General features: G+C 46.0%; 1 protein-coding gene across 1 annotated transcript; it reads right to left on the bottom strand.

The window, feature by feature from the left end:
- Positions 1–4,368: 4,368 nt before the first annotated feature.
- On the bottom strand, positions 4,369–18,195 carry il1rapl2 (interleukin 1 receptor accessory protein-like 2). Its single transcript, XM_067248061.1, has 5 exons — positions 18,068–18,195; positions 16,022–16,173; positions 12,505–12,645; positions 11,814–12,020; positions 4,369–5,075 (listed from the first exon to the last, which is right to left on the bottom strand). The coding sequence occupies exons 1-5, from the start codon at positions 18,193–18,195 to the stop codon at positions 4,369–4,371; spliced, it is 1,335 nt and encodes a 444-aa protein (XP_067104162.1).
- Positions 18,196–19,435: the final 1,240 nt, after the last annotated feature.

The raw sequence follows: 19,435 nt of genomic DNA, 5'->3' as shown, positions 1-19,435 counted from the left end.
AAGCTATTCTCCTGCAAGACACACACACACTCACACACACACACACACAAACTCTCGCTCTCACACACTCACACATCATTTACACTATAGTCATCATCAACGTAGAACCAAATTCTTCAGTAGAGCTGAATCACGGAATAAAATAGTTGGTTTTATGCTTGTGTGTATATATATCAAACAAAAAATAACATTGTATGTGTGCGTGTGGAGAGAGTTAACCATGGATAGTAAACACCCAGGGATTCCTGTGTAGTGGGAGAGGGTTGACTTTCAGTATTCTCATCCAATCCCCCCCACTGCCTCCCGAAGGCACACACATACACACAACAATGCATTCCTATGAAAATAAAAACACACTTGGTCCATTCATCTGGGTTGCAGGCAGACTGGGTGATTCTCATGCCCTGGCAGTCAGCCTCCTGAGGAGAGTGTGTGTGGGTGTGGAGAGAAGTAAGTGTGTGTTTGTGTACGCGCATAAGTTAGCGGGATTTCGTGTGTGTGGGTGTCAGACGTTTGTTGAAACTCTGCCAAATGGAGTTCACCTCGTGCCAGTTACTATCGTCATGCTAACAGCCAACATATGCCACTGCTGCAGCGCAGAACCTGGAGAAGCAGGACTAGAAGGAGGGCTCGGAGGACGACAGGAATGAGAAGGAAAAGAGAAGGAGGACGAAAAGGCTGAAGAATAAGACAGAGCATGGAGAAGGTTAGAAGGAGGGGAGGTGGAGGAATGGAGGACAGGAAGTAGGAGAAGTAGAGGAGAACAAGGAGGAGGAAGGAGAGGAGGAGGCTGAGGGAGCAAACACAACACAAGCTTTCTCCACCAGAATGTCCTTACATGACTTGGTAATGAGTTGACAGGTAGACTGATCTTCAGACCTGAAGGGCAGGTCAGGGGATATATATATATTTATATTTAGTCATTTAGCAGACGCTCTTATCCAGAGCGACTTACAGTAAGTACAGGGACATTCCCCCGAGGCAAGTAGGGTGAAGTGCCTTGCCCAAGGACACAACGTCATTTGGCAGAGCCGGGGATCGAACCAGCAACCTTCTGATTACTAGCCCGATTCCTTAACCGCTCAGCCACCTGACTCACTCCTATAGATATATTCCCCCCACCCCCCCCCTTGGGATTGAGGAATGCTGGATTGGCTGAGACACTGTACACTGGAGAACCTGATGATACTACTCTGACTACTAACATGAAGATTAAAATGTTACTAAACATAACTCCCTCACAACCCTTCAAAATGACGTCCTTCCTCTATGTAAGGTCTGCATGTATAATCCCAGTGTACTAGATCAGTATTGACAGGTTATCTGGATTTGGTCCATGTAACAGTGTTTTGGACACATGCACATCCACATTGTATACACACACATGCAAACAAATACACACTCACACACATGCAAACACATACACTCACACACATACACACTCACACACATGCAAACACATACACACATATCATTGGAACAGCTCGCAGAGAACAATAACAACCTCAGTGTGTGATCATGGGTTGCGATCTATTTTAGTTTGTAAACTCATACATAAACTTTTACACACACTAAGACATTCATCTTTACACGCACTCACACACACACACGGTAGTAATAGTTGTTCTTAATTTCCTACATGGATCTATGCCCACCACAAGGTGGCACTATTGAATGTGAGAAGGAGAGAGATGGGAGGGAGAGAAAAAGAGGATGGGAGAGAAAGAGGGTGAGAGAGGAAGAGAGATGTAGGGAAAAAGAGAGATGGTAGACAGAGAAAGGGAAAGACAGAAAGAGAGATGAAGGGAGAAAGAGAGATGGTAAGGAGAGAAAAAGAGATTTATGGAGAAAGAGAGAGGGAACCACAGAAAGAGGAGGCACTGTGACAGATATTATTGTTTCCATACAAATCTAACCAGGAATATGAAATCCTCCCAGAATAAATCAAACGGTAAACAAGGCATGTGATTTCAACATGATTTAATATACAGCCATTCCAAGGGTCCCATAAAACCATTCACAGGGTTTTCATATCAACAAAACAAAAAAACAAAAGCATATGGACAGTGTGCTGGTGTCTGCAGACAAAGGGAGCAGCAGGCCTGATGAGCCATCTAGGAGCGGTACAGGGTGGGGGTAGGAGCGGTACGGGGTGGGGGTAGGAGCGGTACGGGGTGGTGGTAGGAGCGGTACGGGGTGGGGGTAGGAGCGGTACGGGGTGGGGGTAGGAGCGGTACAGGGTGGGGGCTGAGAAAGACATTGACACGCTCATACGGAAAGTTTTTTTCTTTTTCTTTTTTAGATTTTTTGTCTGTGTGACTCTGACCTTCTGCCGTCGTCATGGTGATGACCTGATGATGGGACAAGGTCCGGTTCAGAGCACGTGTACATAAGCATAGTGGTTATTTTCCTGGTGCATCTGCTGGCTGTTACTGTAAGTCTTTATTAACACCAGCCAGCTAGCCAGCCAAAGAGTCAGTATACAACAGCTAGATGCCAGACAGACAGACAGCTAAATAGTTAGCTAGCCAGCCAGCCAAAGTCAGTAGGCTGTACTAAGCGACTAACTAGCAAAAGACTAACCAACTAGCCAGCCAAACAGCTGAAGAGTCAGGATACAAGGTGACTAACCAGCTAGAGGGCAGCTAGAGGCCAGCTAACTAGCTAGCCAGCTGGCCAACCAGTCAGCTAACTACAGTTGGACAGCCAGACAGCTAACTAACTAGCCAGCCGGCCAACCTGCCAGAGGTTGCACTCTGTAACAGACTGATGGAAAATTATAATTTCGAAAAAGTAGCAGAAGGACAAATGAAAGGTTATGATGAGATGATTCTACACCAATTTGATTCTATTTCTCATCTGGCAGAGAAATGAAGAAAGTGAGTGAGTGCCACTTCTGACCCCATTTCACTCTCATCCTTTCTTCTCCTCTCATCTCGTCCTCCACCCCTCCGTTGTGAATCTTTGTGTATTTAGTATTCTCACTTCCATCATCTGTTTCTGTAGCATAGCCTACAGAGTTCCTCAAAGCCTTCAGCAGCTAGTTGTTTTCACACGCACACACACGCTTAAACATACAGAAAAATGTTCAGGAAAAGCAGATATTGGTGAGAGACAGAGGATGTCGGGTGTGTAGGAAGCAGGGGAGATGGCGGAGAAGTTGAAAAATTATTGATTTCAATAACCTACATTGATTTTAATATAAACTAAAGTAATAACAAGCAGAAATCAGGAGACAGCAACTAGAGTCACAGAATTACAACTCAAACAAATATCATTATTATTGTATAAAACATTTCAAATATTTATATCTAACTGGCCTGAAACAAAGACAATACCTTTGTGTAAATTCAAACGTTATCTTATTTGCTTAAATATACGGTAACATCATTAAAGCTCACAGAGAATGTTCCACCAGTTCTTCCATACATAGTTGTGCTGTGATCCAACCAGACAATGTTACCCCCTCCACCCCCCAACCACACCTCAGGTCAGAATCTCTCCATGTGGCTTACCCCATAAACTCCCAAACACCCCAAAAACAGAATCCTTATTATGAAATGAATCATAATTATGATTGAATCATCATTGTGAATGAATCATCATTATGAATGAATCATCATTATGAATGAATGAATGTCTATATAATATATGAAAACTGTACATAGTTACCATGACTTTAAGCTGTTGGGCCTTAGTCAGATATTATTGTTGTAACACATCTCCACAAGGGAGAACTCTTCAAGTAACAAAACATTGTTTTTTTGGAGCAACTCCATTTTTTCCCTTTGTAGATTTTATGGCTAAACATAATAAAACAGCGAACGAAAACAAATCAATATGTATTATTTAGCTCTAAGGAGATGATTGTGTCTTTTATTTTAGTTCAGTTCCAATAATTTTTTAGTAGAGAAGTCTGATTGGGTCAGTGTTTTATTGTGAAAGTCTGGTCTAATAAGTGTTTGTCTTTTGTCTTGATGAGTCTCATGCAGATATAAAAACGTCCAGTAGGCGAATCCACGGTTGTGTCCTTGCTTGTGTCCACAAGGTTAGAAGACACCTGCTGAGTGTATACAATATAACAAGGTCAACTGCTGACTGTATATTAGTATACCAGGTCAACTCTTGACTGTATACTAGTATACCAGGTCAACTCTTGACTGTATACTAGTTCACCATGTCAACTCGTGAGTGTATACTAGTTCACCAGGTCAACTGTTGAGTGTATACTAGTTTATCAGGTTGGACCACTACCAGGGTTGTTCTGGTAGTGTACAGTACCAGTACATACTAGTGCTAGACTAGTACGGTACCAGTATGGACCAGGAAAGCCCAGTCTCTACCGGACCCCTAGTCCTCCGGGGCGGTCTACCAGATATCGCTGCTGAGTTCACGGCTGGTGAGAGGTACGAAGGTGCTGTTGAGGTGGATCTCCTGCTTCCGGCCCAGCGAGCTGCTCTGGCCCACCTGTCCGTTTAGCAGCGCCATGGGGATGTTGCAGTAGACGTGGCGTCCGCCCAGCGTGGCCATGCGCAGCGGCGAGGACGGCGGCGGCATCTCAAACTCGTAGCTGCGGCAGAAGTGTCTCATCTGGGGGTGGGCGGCCGACGTCTGGTTGAAGTCGGGGATCTCGGCGTGGTGGGCGGGCGCCAGGGAGGCCGAGGTGGCCGTCATGGCGATGGTGGACACGGTCTGCAGGTCCCCGAATAGGCCCTGCTCCCCGGAGTCCAGAACCTGCCGGCGAGACAGCACCTCCTTCCTCCTCACCGGCATCTCACACAGAACCTGCTTCCAGAAGGTGGACTGCAGCTCGCTGCTGCGCGGCCCGCGCCACTTGATGATGGACAGCACCTTGATGGTGTGCTTGAGGGCCTCCACCTCCTGGTAGTTGATGACGCTGCGCAGGTCGGCGCACTCGATCATGATCACCTTGATCTCCCCGGTCACCAGCATGCTGTGGAGGCGCGTCTCCAGCTGGAAGATGCTCCAGCCCCTCTTGGCCACAAACTCGGGGGTGAGGACCAGGATGAGGCGGCGACTCTGCTCCACGCTGCGAGCCAGGTCCTCTATGTAGACTGGAGGGAAGGGGGGGGGGGAAAGAAATGAGACAGAGAGAGTCATGTCAGACATGGAATTCTGGATCCCTGTTGCTTGTATAGTGTCGTTACTCACCAGTCACACACTTATGTTCTGACTGAACATGCTAACAGTCACGAGTCTAATTGAGCAGGCTGTACACTGCTGGCTTCACAGTCCAGAATGACTGCAGAGCAGCAACTTAGGTCAGCTCTGGTCTGACCAGTGACTCATACAGTGTGTGTGTGTGTGTGTGTGTGAAAGAAAGAAAGAAAGAGCGAGTGAGGGAGAGAGAGAGAGAGAGAGAGAGAGAGAGAGAGAGAGAGAGAGAGAGAGAGAGAGAGAGAGAGAGAGAGAGAGAGAGAGGGAAAAAGGAAAGGTGTCATGAGAAAGCAGGAAAGTGTATGTGTGTGGGTTTATGTGTGTGTGTGTGTGGGTTTGTTTGAAAGAGAGTGTGTAAGTGTGAATATGAGTTTGTGAAAAAGTGGTGTAGGTGCTGGGAGAGGTAAGTGGCACATTAGCTCTTGCTAGGTGACACATTCCAGTGGCTGGCTGGCTGATTGTCCGTAGTGTCCTGTTGTCTCCTGAGGGGGCACTATCTTTCACACCTGCAGTGACGTAACACATCACACCTCCTACGCAAAAGACACACACACACACACAGGCCCACACACAAACACACACAGGTCCACACAAGCGTGAACAAGGACACACAAACAAGCATACACACAAACAAGCATACACACACACACACACACACACACACACAGGCACACACACACACACTAGCTCCATGACACTCAATGGCCTGAACACCTTACCCCCCCACCTCCCTCCTTACTGGAAAACACACATCTTCAAAAACTGTTCCCATTGGCTTCCCTCCCTCGCCACTGAACTATCACCTTTTCAGATATCTGTCCTTAAGACTTATCCAGCCATACCTCCTCTTCCATCCTGTTCCCCCTCTCTTCCTCCTCCTTACAGTTTCCCCCTCTCTATTCCTCTGACTCTTCTCCCCCTTCTCTCCCCCTCCTTCCTGTTCCCCTTCTTCCTCCTCCTTTCCTCCTCCTTCTTTCCTCTCCCTCTCCTACTCCTCTCCTCAGGCCTCAGAATCAGGCCAGGGCAAAGGCTTAGAGTTCCATCATATTAGATTAGAACATTTCATCATGCGGCAGTTACCCAGTCAAATAAATACACACACATACACACACACACATACACACAGGCACGCATGCAGGCGTTTGAGCACAAACTCCCAAACGTGCATGCATAATCATGTAGATTTACAAACAGCAAATAGAGAGATCTTTAGTAGAAGAGCTTGACCTTAAATGGCCTGTACACTACACATTCTCTTAATGATCTCACCACTGCTCAGCACACACAGATGTGTGTGTGTGTTTAATAAAGCGTGTGTGTTTAACAAAGTGTGTTTCTGACTGAGAGGCACCCTGGGGATGCTCTGGAGGAGAAGATGCTGGGAGATCATCTGGCACACACACACACACACACACACACGTACAAACAAACACATTGAGCAAGTCTCATTCAGCTCCAGCCAAGCACCCAACAGCGAATAAGCATACAAATGATGCTTCTGCTCTTGCGGGCACTTAGGGACTCACAGGAGCAGATCCGGACAGTGGAGGTTCTCCCTGAGCAGATGCATGGAGGACCAGAAGCCAAGTCTGACCATGGAGCCCCACCAACACACCAGACTCACCATGCTGAGTCAATAAGACATGAATAACCGCCGAGCCACTCACGCTGTCGCACACGTGCACACACGTTTAATAAACATGCGGACAATTTGTTTGCAGAGACATCGGCCCCAGATATATGAGCCTTGCTTTTCGCTGTTGCGTGAGAAGATGTGGCCGTGTATGTGAGTGAGTGTGTGAGTGTGTGTGTTTGGCGCCTGTGCTGCTTGCCCTCATCTCAGTCCGGTTCCTAACTAAATTAACGACATCGGTGCAACAACAACACATTGCAATTTCATGGTCAATTTACGGTGCATAAATAGTACAGTGAGTACAGATGCGATTGAGGGAGGGAGGGAGGGAACAAGAGAGGAGAAACAAGGGAGAGTCTTTTTTTCTTGGTATTTTCCTTTTTCAGTCTTGCTATTTTCATATGCCGATGATTATGTAAATCAATTAATACAGGTAAGTGCCAGTGAACCTGTTTGACTTTCTCCCTTGCCTTTTCCCTCCCTCCCTCCCTCTCCCACTTCTCTCCCTCTGTCTCTCTGTCTTTATGCACAATAGTAAACCAATGGACTGTTTAAAGTAATGTTGTTTCTGGGTCGCGTTTGATTGATCTGGTTCAGTTAATGATCAGGAACCCTCCTCTCCTCCCCTCCCCTCTCCTTTCCTCGCCCCTTCTTTCGTCTCCTCTCCCCTTCCATTCCATTCCCTCTCCTCTCCCCTTCCATTCCATTCCCTCTCCTCTCCCCTTCCATTCCCTCCCCTCCTTTCCACCCCTCTCCTCTACACACACACACCCACATACACACACACAGTGGTGTATTCATGAGAGCCAGGGTGGACCAGCCCTAAGAGTTGGGAAGGTATTTTAGAAGCAACGTCTGCTAAATTATGCAAGGAGCAGACATTAGCAGGGTAGTTTGAGGGCAAGTAGAAGGAATAATTAAGATTTTTATGCAAAATACGCTGGGTCACGGGCACGTGTGTTCTGAGTGTATGTGCTCCTCGGTGTATGTGTGTGTATGTGTGTGTACCTACATTTAGTAAAGAAGTGCAGCACATGATGAGACCTCACAGCAGGCTTTTATACAGGGTGTGTGTGTATTTGGAAGGGGGGGGGCTGACTGATATACTGAACAGTACACATTCACCCCACTCTTGTTCTGTCCGTGAAGACAGGAACACAGGTGAGCAGACAAGCGGCATCCCTGATTCCTGGATAAATTGGATAAATTCTGGATAACAGGGGGATGGTTCTCCCACAAGGGAGACGTACAGACATGGGGTGTGTGAGGACGTGAGTAAGAACGTGAGTGAGGACGTGAGTGAGGACGTGTTTGAGGACGTGAGTGAGGACGTGTGTGAGGACGTGTATGAGAACGTGTGTGAGGACGTGAGTGAGGACGTGTGTGAGGACGTGAGTGAGGACGTGTGTTAGGATGTGAGTGAGGACGTGAGTGAGGACGTGAGTGAGGACGTGAGTGAGGACGTGTGTGAGGATGTGAGTGAGGACGTGAGTGAGGACGTGAGTGAGGACGTGTGTGAGGATGTGAGTGAGGACGTGTGTGAGGACGTGTGTGAGGACTTGTGTGAGGACGTGAGTGAGGACGTGAGTGTCTGTGGAGTTTGTGTGCTTTGTGCGTGCGTGTGTATATGGGAGTTAGGTGGCTGAGCGGTTAGGGAATTGGGCTAATAATCCGAAGGTTGCTGGTTTGATTCCCGGCCAGGCCAAAGGACGTTGTGTCCTTGGGCAAGGCACTTCACCCTACTTGCCTTGGGGAGAATGTCCCTGTACTTACTGTAAGTCACTCTGGATAAGAGCGTCTGCTAAATGACTAAATGTAATGTAAATGTATATGTGTGTGCATGTGTGTGTGTGTGTGTGCATGTAACATCAGTGTATGTGTTTGTCTACGTGACATCTATGAGAGGCCGTATAGGCCTTAATTCATACTTGATCTCACATACACGCCATTACCTCACATATATACCATTATACTCTCACATATACACCATTATACTCTCACATATATACCATTATACTCTCACATATATACCATTATACTCTCACATATATACCATTATACTCTCACATATACACCATTATACTCTCACATATACACTATCATACTCTCACATATACACTATTATACTCTCACATATACACCATTATACTCTCACATATACACTATTATACTCTCACATATACACCATTATACTCTTGCACATAAACTGGCATACTCTCTTACACACACAGAAATACCGTCTTATATGCACCATCATACTAAAGTATGACAATATATGTCAGAGACAAATAGTATGTGTGAAACAGAATGTTACTATATGTAAGAGAATAACAGGATGTGTAAGAGAGAATACTTGTCTATGTGAGAGAGAATACTTATCTATGTGAGAGAGAATACTTGTCTATGTGAGAGAGAATACTTGTCTATGTGAGAGAGAATACTTGTCTATGTGAGAGAGAATACTTGTCTATGTGAGGGAAAATACTTGTCTATGTGAGAGAGTATACTTGTCTATGTGAGAGAGAATACTTGTCTATATGAGAGAGAATACTTGTCTATGTGAGAGAGTTTGATTGAAACGGAAGGCAGTTTGATTGAAAAGGAAGTAGAACTGAATTCTCAGTTCCTGATTGGCTTACACATGAAGAAGAAGGATTTGGGGTAGATGTAGCTAATGCCCACCTTCCCTATCAAGACGAGACTGAGTGACATGGCAAGATGGCAGAGAGTGGGCGGCTTAATGAAGCCATTGGACTTATTAATAACATTTTGAATACTCCAAGTGCTGCGGCGTTAATGTAGGGAGGACAGACCCGTTCCTGAAATACGTTTTTACAGTTATTCCTGGAGACATTATGGAATTAAATTACATATTAACTATACTAAAATACTTGTGCACAATAATATTGGATAAATGTAGACGTTTTTAAAGGTTTTTAATTTTACCCCAAAGCTTTTTGTGAAAATGAGGCTAGTTTCACGACAGCGACTTTGGATGTAGACTAAGCTACTTTAACGTGTTAACTGATTAGCCAGTATGAGTGAGATATGTATACAGTCACATTAACAAACCTCTTCTTTGTAAACTATTTCATCTTAAATACGATGGGAACACATCACAATAACAATTCCAAAACGCACCACACGCCAAACACATTTTTTGTCAAGGCGTCTCAGCTCAGATTCCGAGTCGGATCCATGAAGCTATTTCGTTGCAGTGAATGGGTGCGGGCACTCATCGGGCATAGGGGCCTACACTCAAATAGGATCTTAAAAGTCCCAACTGGAAAATGTTGTGAACAGATTTACATCAAATTCAGGTTGTGGCATTGAAGTTTAGGTTAGTAGCCAAGGGTGTAAAGACCACTCGGCTAATTAAAGACGTCAACGGTTAAAACCCCAGTGCCACGGGACGGTATTCACACAGGCATTGGCTTTAATTTAAATGATAGTTTGTTTCATCAATTGAAAAACTGATCTAGGACTTTTGACTCAAGTAGTGGGGGTCGGTATAGCTTCCTAAACAACTATGGAATTCTACATTTGAGTTTTTTAGTGGATTTGCTTGAATCGTTGTCAGAAATGTTGGAATCAAAGACGACAGCCATCCACAGTGGCTATTTCTAACGCTAACGATGAAATGCGCCGGCTCTTCAGACCTGGATCAGGTGCATCACGGAGCGGCAGCAGCACTCTGTCAGGAGTTAGTCTTAACCGAAATACTGTGGAGTTTGATATTGGGATTGCGCCATCACTTGGCTGGCATTAAGACTAGCTCCTGACAGAGGGCTGCTGCCGCTCCTTGATGCACCTGATCCAGGTCTGAAGAGCCGGCGCATTTCATTGTCAACGTTAGCGTTAGAAACAGCCCCCGTGTATGGCTGTCGTCTTTGATACAACATTTCTGACAATGACGCCGCAGGATTTGGAGTATGCAAAATGTTATTAATGAATCCATCTTGTCATGTCAGTCAGTCTCGTCTTGATAGGGAAGGTGGGCGTTAGCTACATCTACCCCAAATCCTTCTTCATGTGTAAGCCAATCAGGAACTGAGAATTCAGTACTACTTCCTTTTCAATCAAACTGCCTTCCGTTTCAATCAAACTCTCTCACATAGACAAGTATTCTCTCTCACATAGAAAAGTATTCTCTCTCACATAGACAAGTATTCTCTCTTACATAGACAAGTATTCTCTCTTACATAGACAAGAATTCTCTCTTACACATCCTGTTATTCTCGTACATATACTAACATTCTGTTTCACACATACTATTTGTCTCTTACATATATTGTCATACTTTAGTATGATGGTGCATATAAGAGGGTATTTGTGTGTGTGTAAGAGAGTATGCCAGTTTAAGTGCAAGAGTATAATGGTGTATATGTGAGAGTATAATGGTATATATGTGAGAGTATAATGGTGTATATGTGAGACCAAGTAGTTTATGTGCAAGAGTATAATGGTATATATGTGAGAGTATAATGGTATATATGTGAGAGTATAATGGTACATATGTGAGAGTATAATGGTATATATGTGAGAGTATAATGGTATATATGTGAGGTTATGGTGTTGTATGTGAGACCAAGTAGTTTATGTGCAAGAGTATAATGGTATATATGTGAGAGTATAATGGTATATATGTGAGAGTATAATGGTATATATGTGAGGTTATGGTGTTGTATGTGAGACCAAGTAGTTTATGTGCAAGAGTATAATGGTATATATGTGAGAGTATAATGGTATATATGTGAGAGTATAATGGTACATATGTGAGAGTATAATGGTATATATGTGAGAGTATGATGGTATATATGTGAGAGTATAATGGTATATATGTGAGAGTATGATGGTATATATGTGAGGTCATGGCGTGTATGTGAGACCAAGTATGAATTATGGCCTATACGGCCTCTCATAGACATCAGTCTGCGTGCGTGACATCAGTGTGTGTGTGTACGTGACATCAGTGTGTGTGTGTGTGTGTGTGTGCGTGTACGTGACATCAGTGTGTGTGCGTGTCCATCGTCCTTACTGCTGCTGGGGATGAGGTCTCGGTCTGGGATGAAGAGCTTGTATCCGTAGTGCTTCTCCAGGACGTCAGGCAGGACCTCCAGGGCAAACTGCTCCTCCTCGCTGGAGGGACGTCCCAGAGAGTCCAGGTCCACCCTGGTGTAGGACAGGTACGCATCGTACTCCTTGTTATCTGGTGGAGAGAGGTGGAGGGAACAGGAGACTGGTGAGACAAAACTGAGAGAAAAAACAAAGAGACAGAGAGAGAAACAGAGAGACTGGCACAGAAAGAAAGAGAGAGAGGGTGAGAGAGAATGAGAGAATCAGAGAAAGAAAAAGAGAGAGAGAGAGACTTTAAAGATATTGCTTTATATACTGCTTTATTGTGCAGTCAAAACTGCCAGCTAACCAACAGTTTGACCACAACAGACATTTTTTCCTTTACTTAGAGAGAGAAAAAGAGAGAAGGCGAGAGTGAAACAGAAAGGAACAGAGGAAGAGAGGGGGGACAGAGAGAGAAAAAGGAAAAGAGCAAGAGAGGGGGGACAGAGAGAGAGAGAAAGGAACAGAGCAAGAGAGGGGGGACAGAGAGAGAGAGAGAGAAAGGAACAGAGCAAGAGAGGGGGGACAGAGAGACACCGAAAGAGACATGTCTCTGGGAAGGACCAGGGTCTCACCATCCTCCGTCTCGTCGCTGCCGAAGTGTCTCCTGTAGCAGAGCATGATCTCAACGCTGTAGCACTTGTAGATGGCTGTGAAGACCCCGAGCAGCAGCAGGATAGCGCCAAGACCCCCCGCCAGCTCCAGGCGGTACATATCTGGAGACACAGAGATATTGTTTGAAAACAAGTCTTTATTGGGAAGAACAAACTGTCAGGTATCCCTGGACATTAGAAACGTAATCACTTTGATGCAGGATTTGTTTTCATTTTCATTTCTGTATTGTACTTTGGAGTAATCACCTATTTCTCAATTTTATTCACACCATGCAATTGCTATTTACTTCACAGTGTGTGTATTTCTATGTTTGTATGTAGGGTATGTGTGTATAGACGTACATGAATGTTTGCATGTATGTATACTGTACAGTCTGTTTGTTTTGGCAATATTTCAAATAATATTTGATTATCTCAACGTGCCAAAAACCTGGTAAAAAATAATCCATTATTATAATTGTACATTATTATGTAACTTGGAATTGTTATAATTGCTTTCTGATTGATGAGGTTTATGTTCTCTGATGTGTGATGCTAATTGCATGTGTTGTACCTTCACTGTGGACTGCTTTGGCAACATTGTTTAACCTGAACACTCATGCCAAAAAAGCATACTGAATGGAATTGAGAGAGGAGTTTGAGAAGAAGAGAGAAATGGGAGAGAGACAGGAGTTAGAGAAGAAGAGAGAATCGGTGAGAGAATCGGTGAGAGGGAATCGGTGAGAGAGAAAGGAGTTAGAGAGAGAGAGAGAAAGAGAGAGAGAGAGAGAGAGAGAGAGAGAGAGAGAGAGAGAGAGAGAGAGAGAGAGAGAGAGAGAGAAAGAGAAGGAGAGTCATTTTGATTATTTCCCAATACACTGTGAAAGAACTGAATGACAGATAAAACTTCATCTGAGCTGACATCAGTATGGAACTCCCATACAGTAGATCTATAACCTTTATAGAGACACATCGCCTCATCAGAAAGAGATAAGCACAGTCTTGTTTCAATCTCACTTTCCCTGTCTCATCAAGTGTAGGTGTGTGTGTGTGCATCGGTGTGTGTGTTTGTGTGCTTTGGGAAGCCAGCTATAATCGTTCATGTTTGCCATGCTGCCATTCAGCTAACATGGCTCATCAATCTGTGCTGCGTCACTCAGTCAGATAGGCTGGCTGCATCCATCTCCCCTGTCTGCTCACAAGGAAGTGTCTCAGGCACACACAGACACACACACAGACAAACACAGACACACACAGACACTCACACACACGCATGCACACACGCACGCACGCACCCACACACGTTGCAAATCGTATGCACACACATGTACAGAGACCATATACACACCAAACACACACTTTGCCTCTGTACTAGTCTGTGCTCACTGGAGCACAGGTCTGTGATGCAAGCAGCTGTGAGGCCATCCTCACACCTCCACCAGAGGCAGGCTGGAATGATTCCGTCTCTGATCATATTATGCTGCTGGATGGACTCTACATTTATAGGAAGCCGTGACATAAATCTACCTGGGGGGGGGGAATCGTCTTGAGTAGTCTCTGCAGAGCATGTAGTCTGCATGTTTTACGTTCCAATGCTGTTCCAATGCGTGGGATTTCTGTGTTCTGTGTGTTTGTATGTTCTGTGTTCTACTGTGTTTTTTTTTCTCCAGAATTAGTGTGTGTTCATGCGGTATGGTCTGTGTGTTCAACTGTAGGTGTTTGTTCATGTGTTCTATGTGTTTTATTTGTTTTGTTTCCAGTTCTATCCATGGTGGTGGTTGGTCCAGTCCTGATTGGCCAGTAGAGGTCTCTGCCGCCTCACGGCTTGACCAACCAGAGAGCAGCCAGGAACATGAGCAAGAACATGGACAAAATTTGGTCTCATCTCATCATGTCCCCCCTCTCTCCTCTCCTTTCCTTCACTACTATTTAAAAACACCCATTCATGTCTATCAGAGGAACTGACGTTTTTTGTCTCTAAACCCCAAATTTAGGAGACCGCACTTTGATCTCTTGGTTACTCCCTCCATCCTGACCCCGGTCAGACGGCTATCAGAATCACACACTCCGCTGCCAGCCCTCTGACTGGACGTTAATGGGATCACATTATGCCTCCTCGCTCATTAGAGAAGTTTCCAGGGCGCCGCGGGCGTCGGCTGAGGTTTCTGAATGAATTGTTGTGTTTGCCAAACTGAGGCCGCAGCGTACCGCGGGCAGGCTTGGAGAGACTATGAGTCAGCGCGGCGCAAGGCTAGCGACGCCGACGGATGAGGTTTTGGTGCCAAACGGGAGACAAATACTCTCGAACGGCTGTTGATTGGACGAGGCTAGGGGCTTGTGCCCCTTCGCGACGGGCGTTGTGTCTTCATGCGTGTGCGAGGCCCTGTTCACATGGTAACGCACTGGTCGGCATGTCGTTGAAAAGTGTGAAAGCAAAGTCTTGCTCTGAGGGAAAATACATCAAGTACTGACGTGGAGCAACTCCTGAAAACACAAACACGACCCTGCTACAGCGATGCCCTGATTGAGGAAAAAGGTTTTCTGTGTGAGTGCCGACCCAAATAATGCAATATAATTCCCTTCTCCCTTCTAGGCCTCTGAAAACTATGTTCTGGACACAGATTAAGAGTAGAGTGTGTGTGTGTGCATGTGTGTGTGTGTGTGTATGTGACAGGAGTAGGAAGGTCATCATTACTTTATACTGTAATCACCTGTCCTATTAAAGAAACCACAGCGGGACACACCACGGTAGGGGACAGGTTATGCATGTGTGTGTGTGCATGTGTGTGTGTGCATGAGCATGTGTGACCTGAGGGGTACATTACCAGTAATCTGTTATTTCTAAGCAGGCTGTCACATGCTCTAGTTTACCAACTACAGCAGCTTCAAATAGGTCCTCATGAAGGCTTTGTAGAGCAGTGATAATTATGTGGTTAGCAGCATCAGAGGGTTACGGTGAGTTGATCCATATACAGTATCATTATGTATTTAATTATGTCTGGTTTTATGACATTTATGACACAATTATGTCTGTGCAAAACGTATGTGAACACCTATGCTGGCAAGACAAAAGACAGGAAAAAGTTGTGAGAAGGTTATGTACGCATATGTAAGGTTTATGGTCTATGGTTTTGTAGGATTATGCAGCGTTATCTTAGGTTATGTAGGGTGATATAGGGTTAGGCATCATTATCTAAGGTTATAAAGGGTTATGCAGCATGATCTAAGGTGATATAGAGTGATATAGGGTTATGCAGCGTTGTCTAAGGTGATATAGGGTGATGTAGGGTTATGCAGGGTTATGCAGCATTATCTAAGGTGATATAGAGTGATGTAGGGTTATGCAGCGTTAGATAAGGTGATATAGAGCGATGTAGGGTTATGCAGCGTTAGATAAGATGATATAGAGTGATGTAGGGTTATGCAGCGTTAGATAAGGTGATATAGAGTGATGTAGGGGTAATGCAGTGATATTTATGGTTGCGTAAGACCTCTTGACCCTCACCCCTTTTCTGAAGAATGGCGCTGCCGCTCCGCTTCCCGATGTGGTTCTCCACGTGGCACGTGTAGTTCCCCAGGTCCGCCTCCTCCACCGCGTCAAACGTTAGGGACAGCTCCACCTCCTTCTCCCCCAGGTACTCCTTCAACACCCTGCAGGAGGAGGAGGGAGAGGGGGAGGAGGGGGAGGAGCAAGAGATATACGTTTAGTTAGAGAAATCAACACTGGGTCACCAAGTCGTCCTTCGGAAAATAACGTGAGTAGTTTAATCCACTCAAATAAATGTGTTCATCTTATTTTAGGTGTTGATTTTGAGTGTACTGTCCCTTTAACAAAAAGTCCAACTAAATGGGGGCTTGGGAGGCTTGCTTGACCCGATGCTGAGAGAGAGTCGGAGAGTTTTCTCAGGCAGGGTATAGGACTTACTGTGAGGATCAGGCAGTGTTTAGGGGATCTATGTGTGTGTGTGTGTGTGTGTGCACCCTGGACTTTAGTCCCTTGTTTTATGAAGCAACTAACAAGAGGCCAGTGGTGAGGGAGGTCATCCTCGTAAGGACACAGAAACTGCCTCCAGTCTTGCTGCTGCTCACACTCACACACACTCACACACACACGCACACACAGACACTCTTTTGTGTGTATCTGTATGTGTGAACTGTATGTGTGTTGGGGGTCTGATAGTGCAGTCCAGGAGAACATCACATGGAGTGTGTTTATCCGGCACATTTATCCCTGTCTGGCACGTGTGTGTGAATGTGTGTGTGTGAGAGAGTGAGAGAGTGAGTGAGTGTGTGTGCATGTTTGTGAGAGTGTTTGTGTGTATGTGTGTGAGAGTGTGTGTGTTTGTGTGTGTACTGAGAGAGAGAGAAAGAGAGAGAGAGAGAGAGAGAGAGAGAGAGAGCCTGTCAAGGCTGGATTGACTTGTGGTGGGGCTGGTGTGTGGAGTGGAGCGAAGCTAGGTAGGGGATGGGGAGGGGGGGGGCACAGGGTGGGCTATTAGTGGCAATCCCTGTCTTGGGCAGACTCAGGGAGGAAGGGAAGGGGGTGGGCGTTGGACACACAGCACCCCATTGCCACGGCAACAGATTGATGGGTTTGGGCAGTGCGGGGGCTGAGCGTGATGTATCACTGATACAGCTGTCACAGCTGGGGAGAGGGGGCTGGGTATCACTACAGCAGGCCCCCACTACCCTGTGTGGGGATAGAGACAGCGATAGAGGCAGGAGAGAGAGAGGAGAGAAGAAGAGAGAGAGAGGAGAGAAGAGACAGAGAAGGTTAGAGGGAGAGAGAGAGAATGCACATACGCACGCGTACACACACTGACCCTCTGTCTTTCTCTTTAGCTTTACCTATATCTTTTGATTTCTACACTTCTGTCACTCCCTCCCTCCCTCCCTCCCTTTCTCTGGGTGTGCATTAGCTCAGGCGAGGCAGCGGCACTATCTAGGTCAGCCTCGCAGGCATCTCCTGGCTGACCTGGGCTGCTTTGTCTGAGCGCCAGAACACGCCGGAACAAGTCTCTGTCTCTGTTGAGCAGCGCCCCAGACCTTTGTTCTAAGGTTATTAAAGACTCTAAAATAAGATTTGCCCCCTTCCACCTCATCCCTCTCCGTCTCTCCATCTCCCTTTGACTTTATTTTTCCTAATCATCCCTCCTGTCATCGGTGTTAGAAGTTCCCTCCCGCTTCTTAGGTCATGTCAGCGTGTTCCCCGTTGAAGGGAGTTTCCTGTTCTCCCCTCCGTCTCACCCTAACCCTGAGGCCACTCCTGAAGCTGAGGGGAGAGGATGGTGGGAGGACGCAGGTGTGGGAGGCGGAGAGACGGAGAGCATGGACGTAGATCCGTAGGGAGGTGCAGAGGAGAGGAGAGGAGAGAGGAGGAATGGATGGTGCGAGAACGGAGGCGGAGTAGATGACGGGACTGAAAGTATTGACGAAGAGCGGACGGAGGTGTGGAGGAGAGGAGATAGGAGATAGGAGGTGCAGATGGAGGTGTGGAGGAGAGGAGACAGGACGTGGAGGTGCAGACGGTTGCTTGGTGGTCTACCTGACTTGGCTCTCCTTAATATGTCCAGCCAGCTCCTCCACAAACTTCTCCCCCTTGGTCCAGTAGATGATGGGCCTGGAATCTCCACTGTAACCGAAGAACGCCTTGCAGTCCAAACTCAGAGGCATGCCTGCAGACACAGAAACCCACAAGGTCAACAACAACAACACTAAATTCCCCACAACTTCTAACATATAGACTGCTGTGAAGTAGCACAGACATCAGTCACTGTACACTGCTCCTCAGCGTATCCCTCCGCCAAGGGTAAACACCAGCCGGCTGAGTGCTCAGGCAGTAAAGTAGTTCTGTGTTGTTTTTGTTTATTGTGAGTACCCTGGGGCACCCTCTCTCAAAGACCTGCTGGAGATGTGTCTACTACAACTCTCAACATCACACACACACATACATACTTGCATGCACGCACGCAGTCTCACACACACACACACACACACACACACGCATGCACACAAACACACACACACAGAGTTGAGAGCAATATCTTGCCAGCTGCCTGGCTTTGACTGCTTCTGCAGACTGTTACCAGCTAGTTCATGTTTTTTGTTTCAGACTGCCAGTAATCTGTGCCAGGAGCCTGTATCTGTAGGTTACCTTGCAGTGCTGGAGGTCATGGATGTATGAAGCTAATGACTGGTACGGAGGCAGTTTTGCAGTAAATAAACACAATCTGCACACACATTCCATCTACCTAAGGCCTCTATGCCTTCCAGCCTTTTAGCCTTCTAACCTTATAACACATCTAGCCTACTATCCCTTCCAGCCTCTCTCCAGCCTCTCAACTTGACATTTGTCAGCCTCTAAAAATCCCAGCCTCCAGGATTCAATTCCAGCCTTTCAACATCTCTCTCAACATCACATTCTCAGCCTCCCAACCTCCCTGTCTTACAACCTCCTACCTGGGTTTTTAACCTCCTAATCATTCACTGTCTCAACCTAAATGCTTCTATAATTTCCAGCCTCACAGCCTTTGAGTCTCCCTCTGGCCTCTCAACATCCGTTTCTCAACCAGTCAGACTCCTATCCACCCTGCCTCCCTGTCTGAAATCACAGACTACTTGACTCTCATAGGAGAAACTTCTGGAATTAAAAACAAACTGCTGCTGTTTAAAGATTAAGAGGCTATGGTCAATACATTTTCATTTACATTTAGCAGACGCTCTTATCCAGAGTGACTTACAGTAAGTACAGGGACATTCCCCCGAGGCAAAGTGAAGTGAAGTGCCTTGCCCAAGGACACAACGTCAGTTGGCATGACCGGGAATCAAACTGGCAACTTTCGGATTACTAGCCCGATTCCCTAACCGCTCAGCCACCTGACTCCCTAGGTCATAAAACATTCAGCTGTCCCAT

This window comes from Osmerus mordax, chromosome 12 (genome assembly GCF_038355195.1).
Source record: "Osmerus mordax isolate fOsmMor3 chromosome 12, fOsmMor3.pri, whole genome shotgun sequence".
Classification (NCBI taxonomy): Eukaryota; Metazoa; Chordata; class Actinopteri; order Osmeriformes; family Osmeridae; genus Osmerus; species Osmerus mordax.
This window is presented reverse-complemented; position numbering and strand designations above follow the sequence as displayed.

Bases quoted from the DNA above. Each gene is read 5' to 3' on its own strand.
- il1rapl2 (XM_067248061.1), bottom strand. From the start codon at position 18,195: ATGCCTCTGAGTTTGGACTGCAAGGCGTTCTTCGGTTACAGTGGAGAT. The intron at 16,174-18,067 runs GTAGACCACCAA...CTCCTCCTGCAG, and splicing joins ATTAAGGAGAGCCAAGTCAG to GGTGTTGAAGGAGTACCTGG. The intron at 12,646-16,021 runs GTCAAGAGGTCT...CTGTGTCTCCAG, and splicing joins TCTTCAGAAAAGGGGTGAGG to ATATGTACCGCCTGGAGCTG.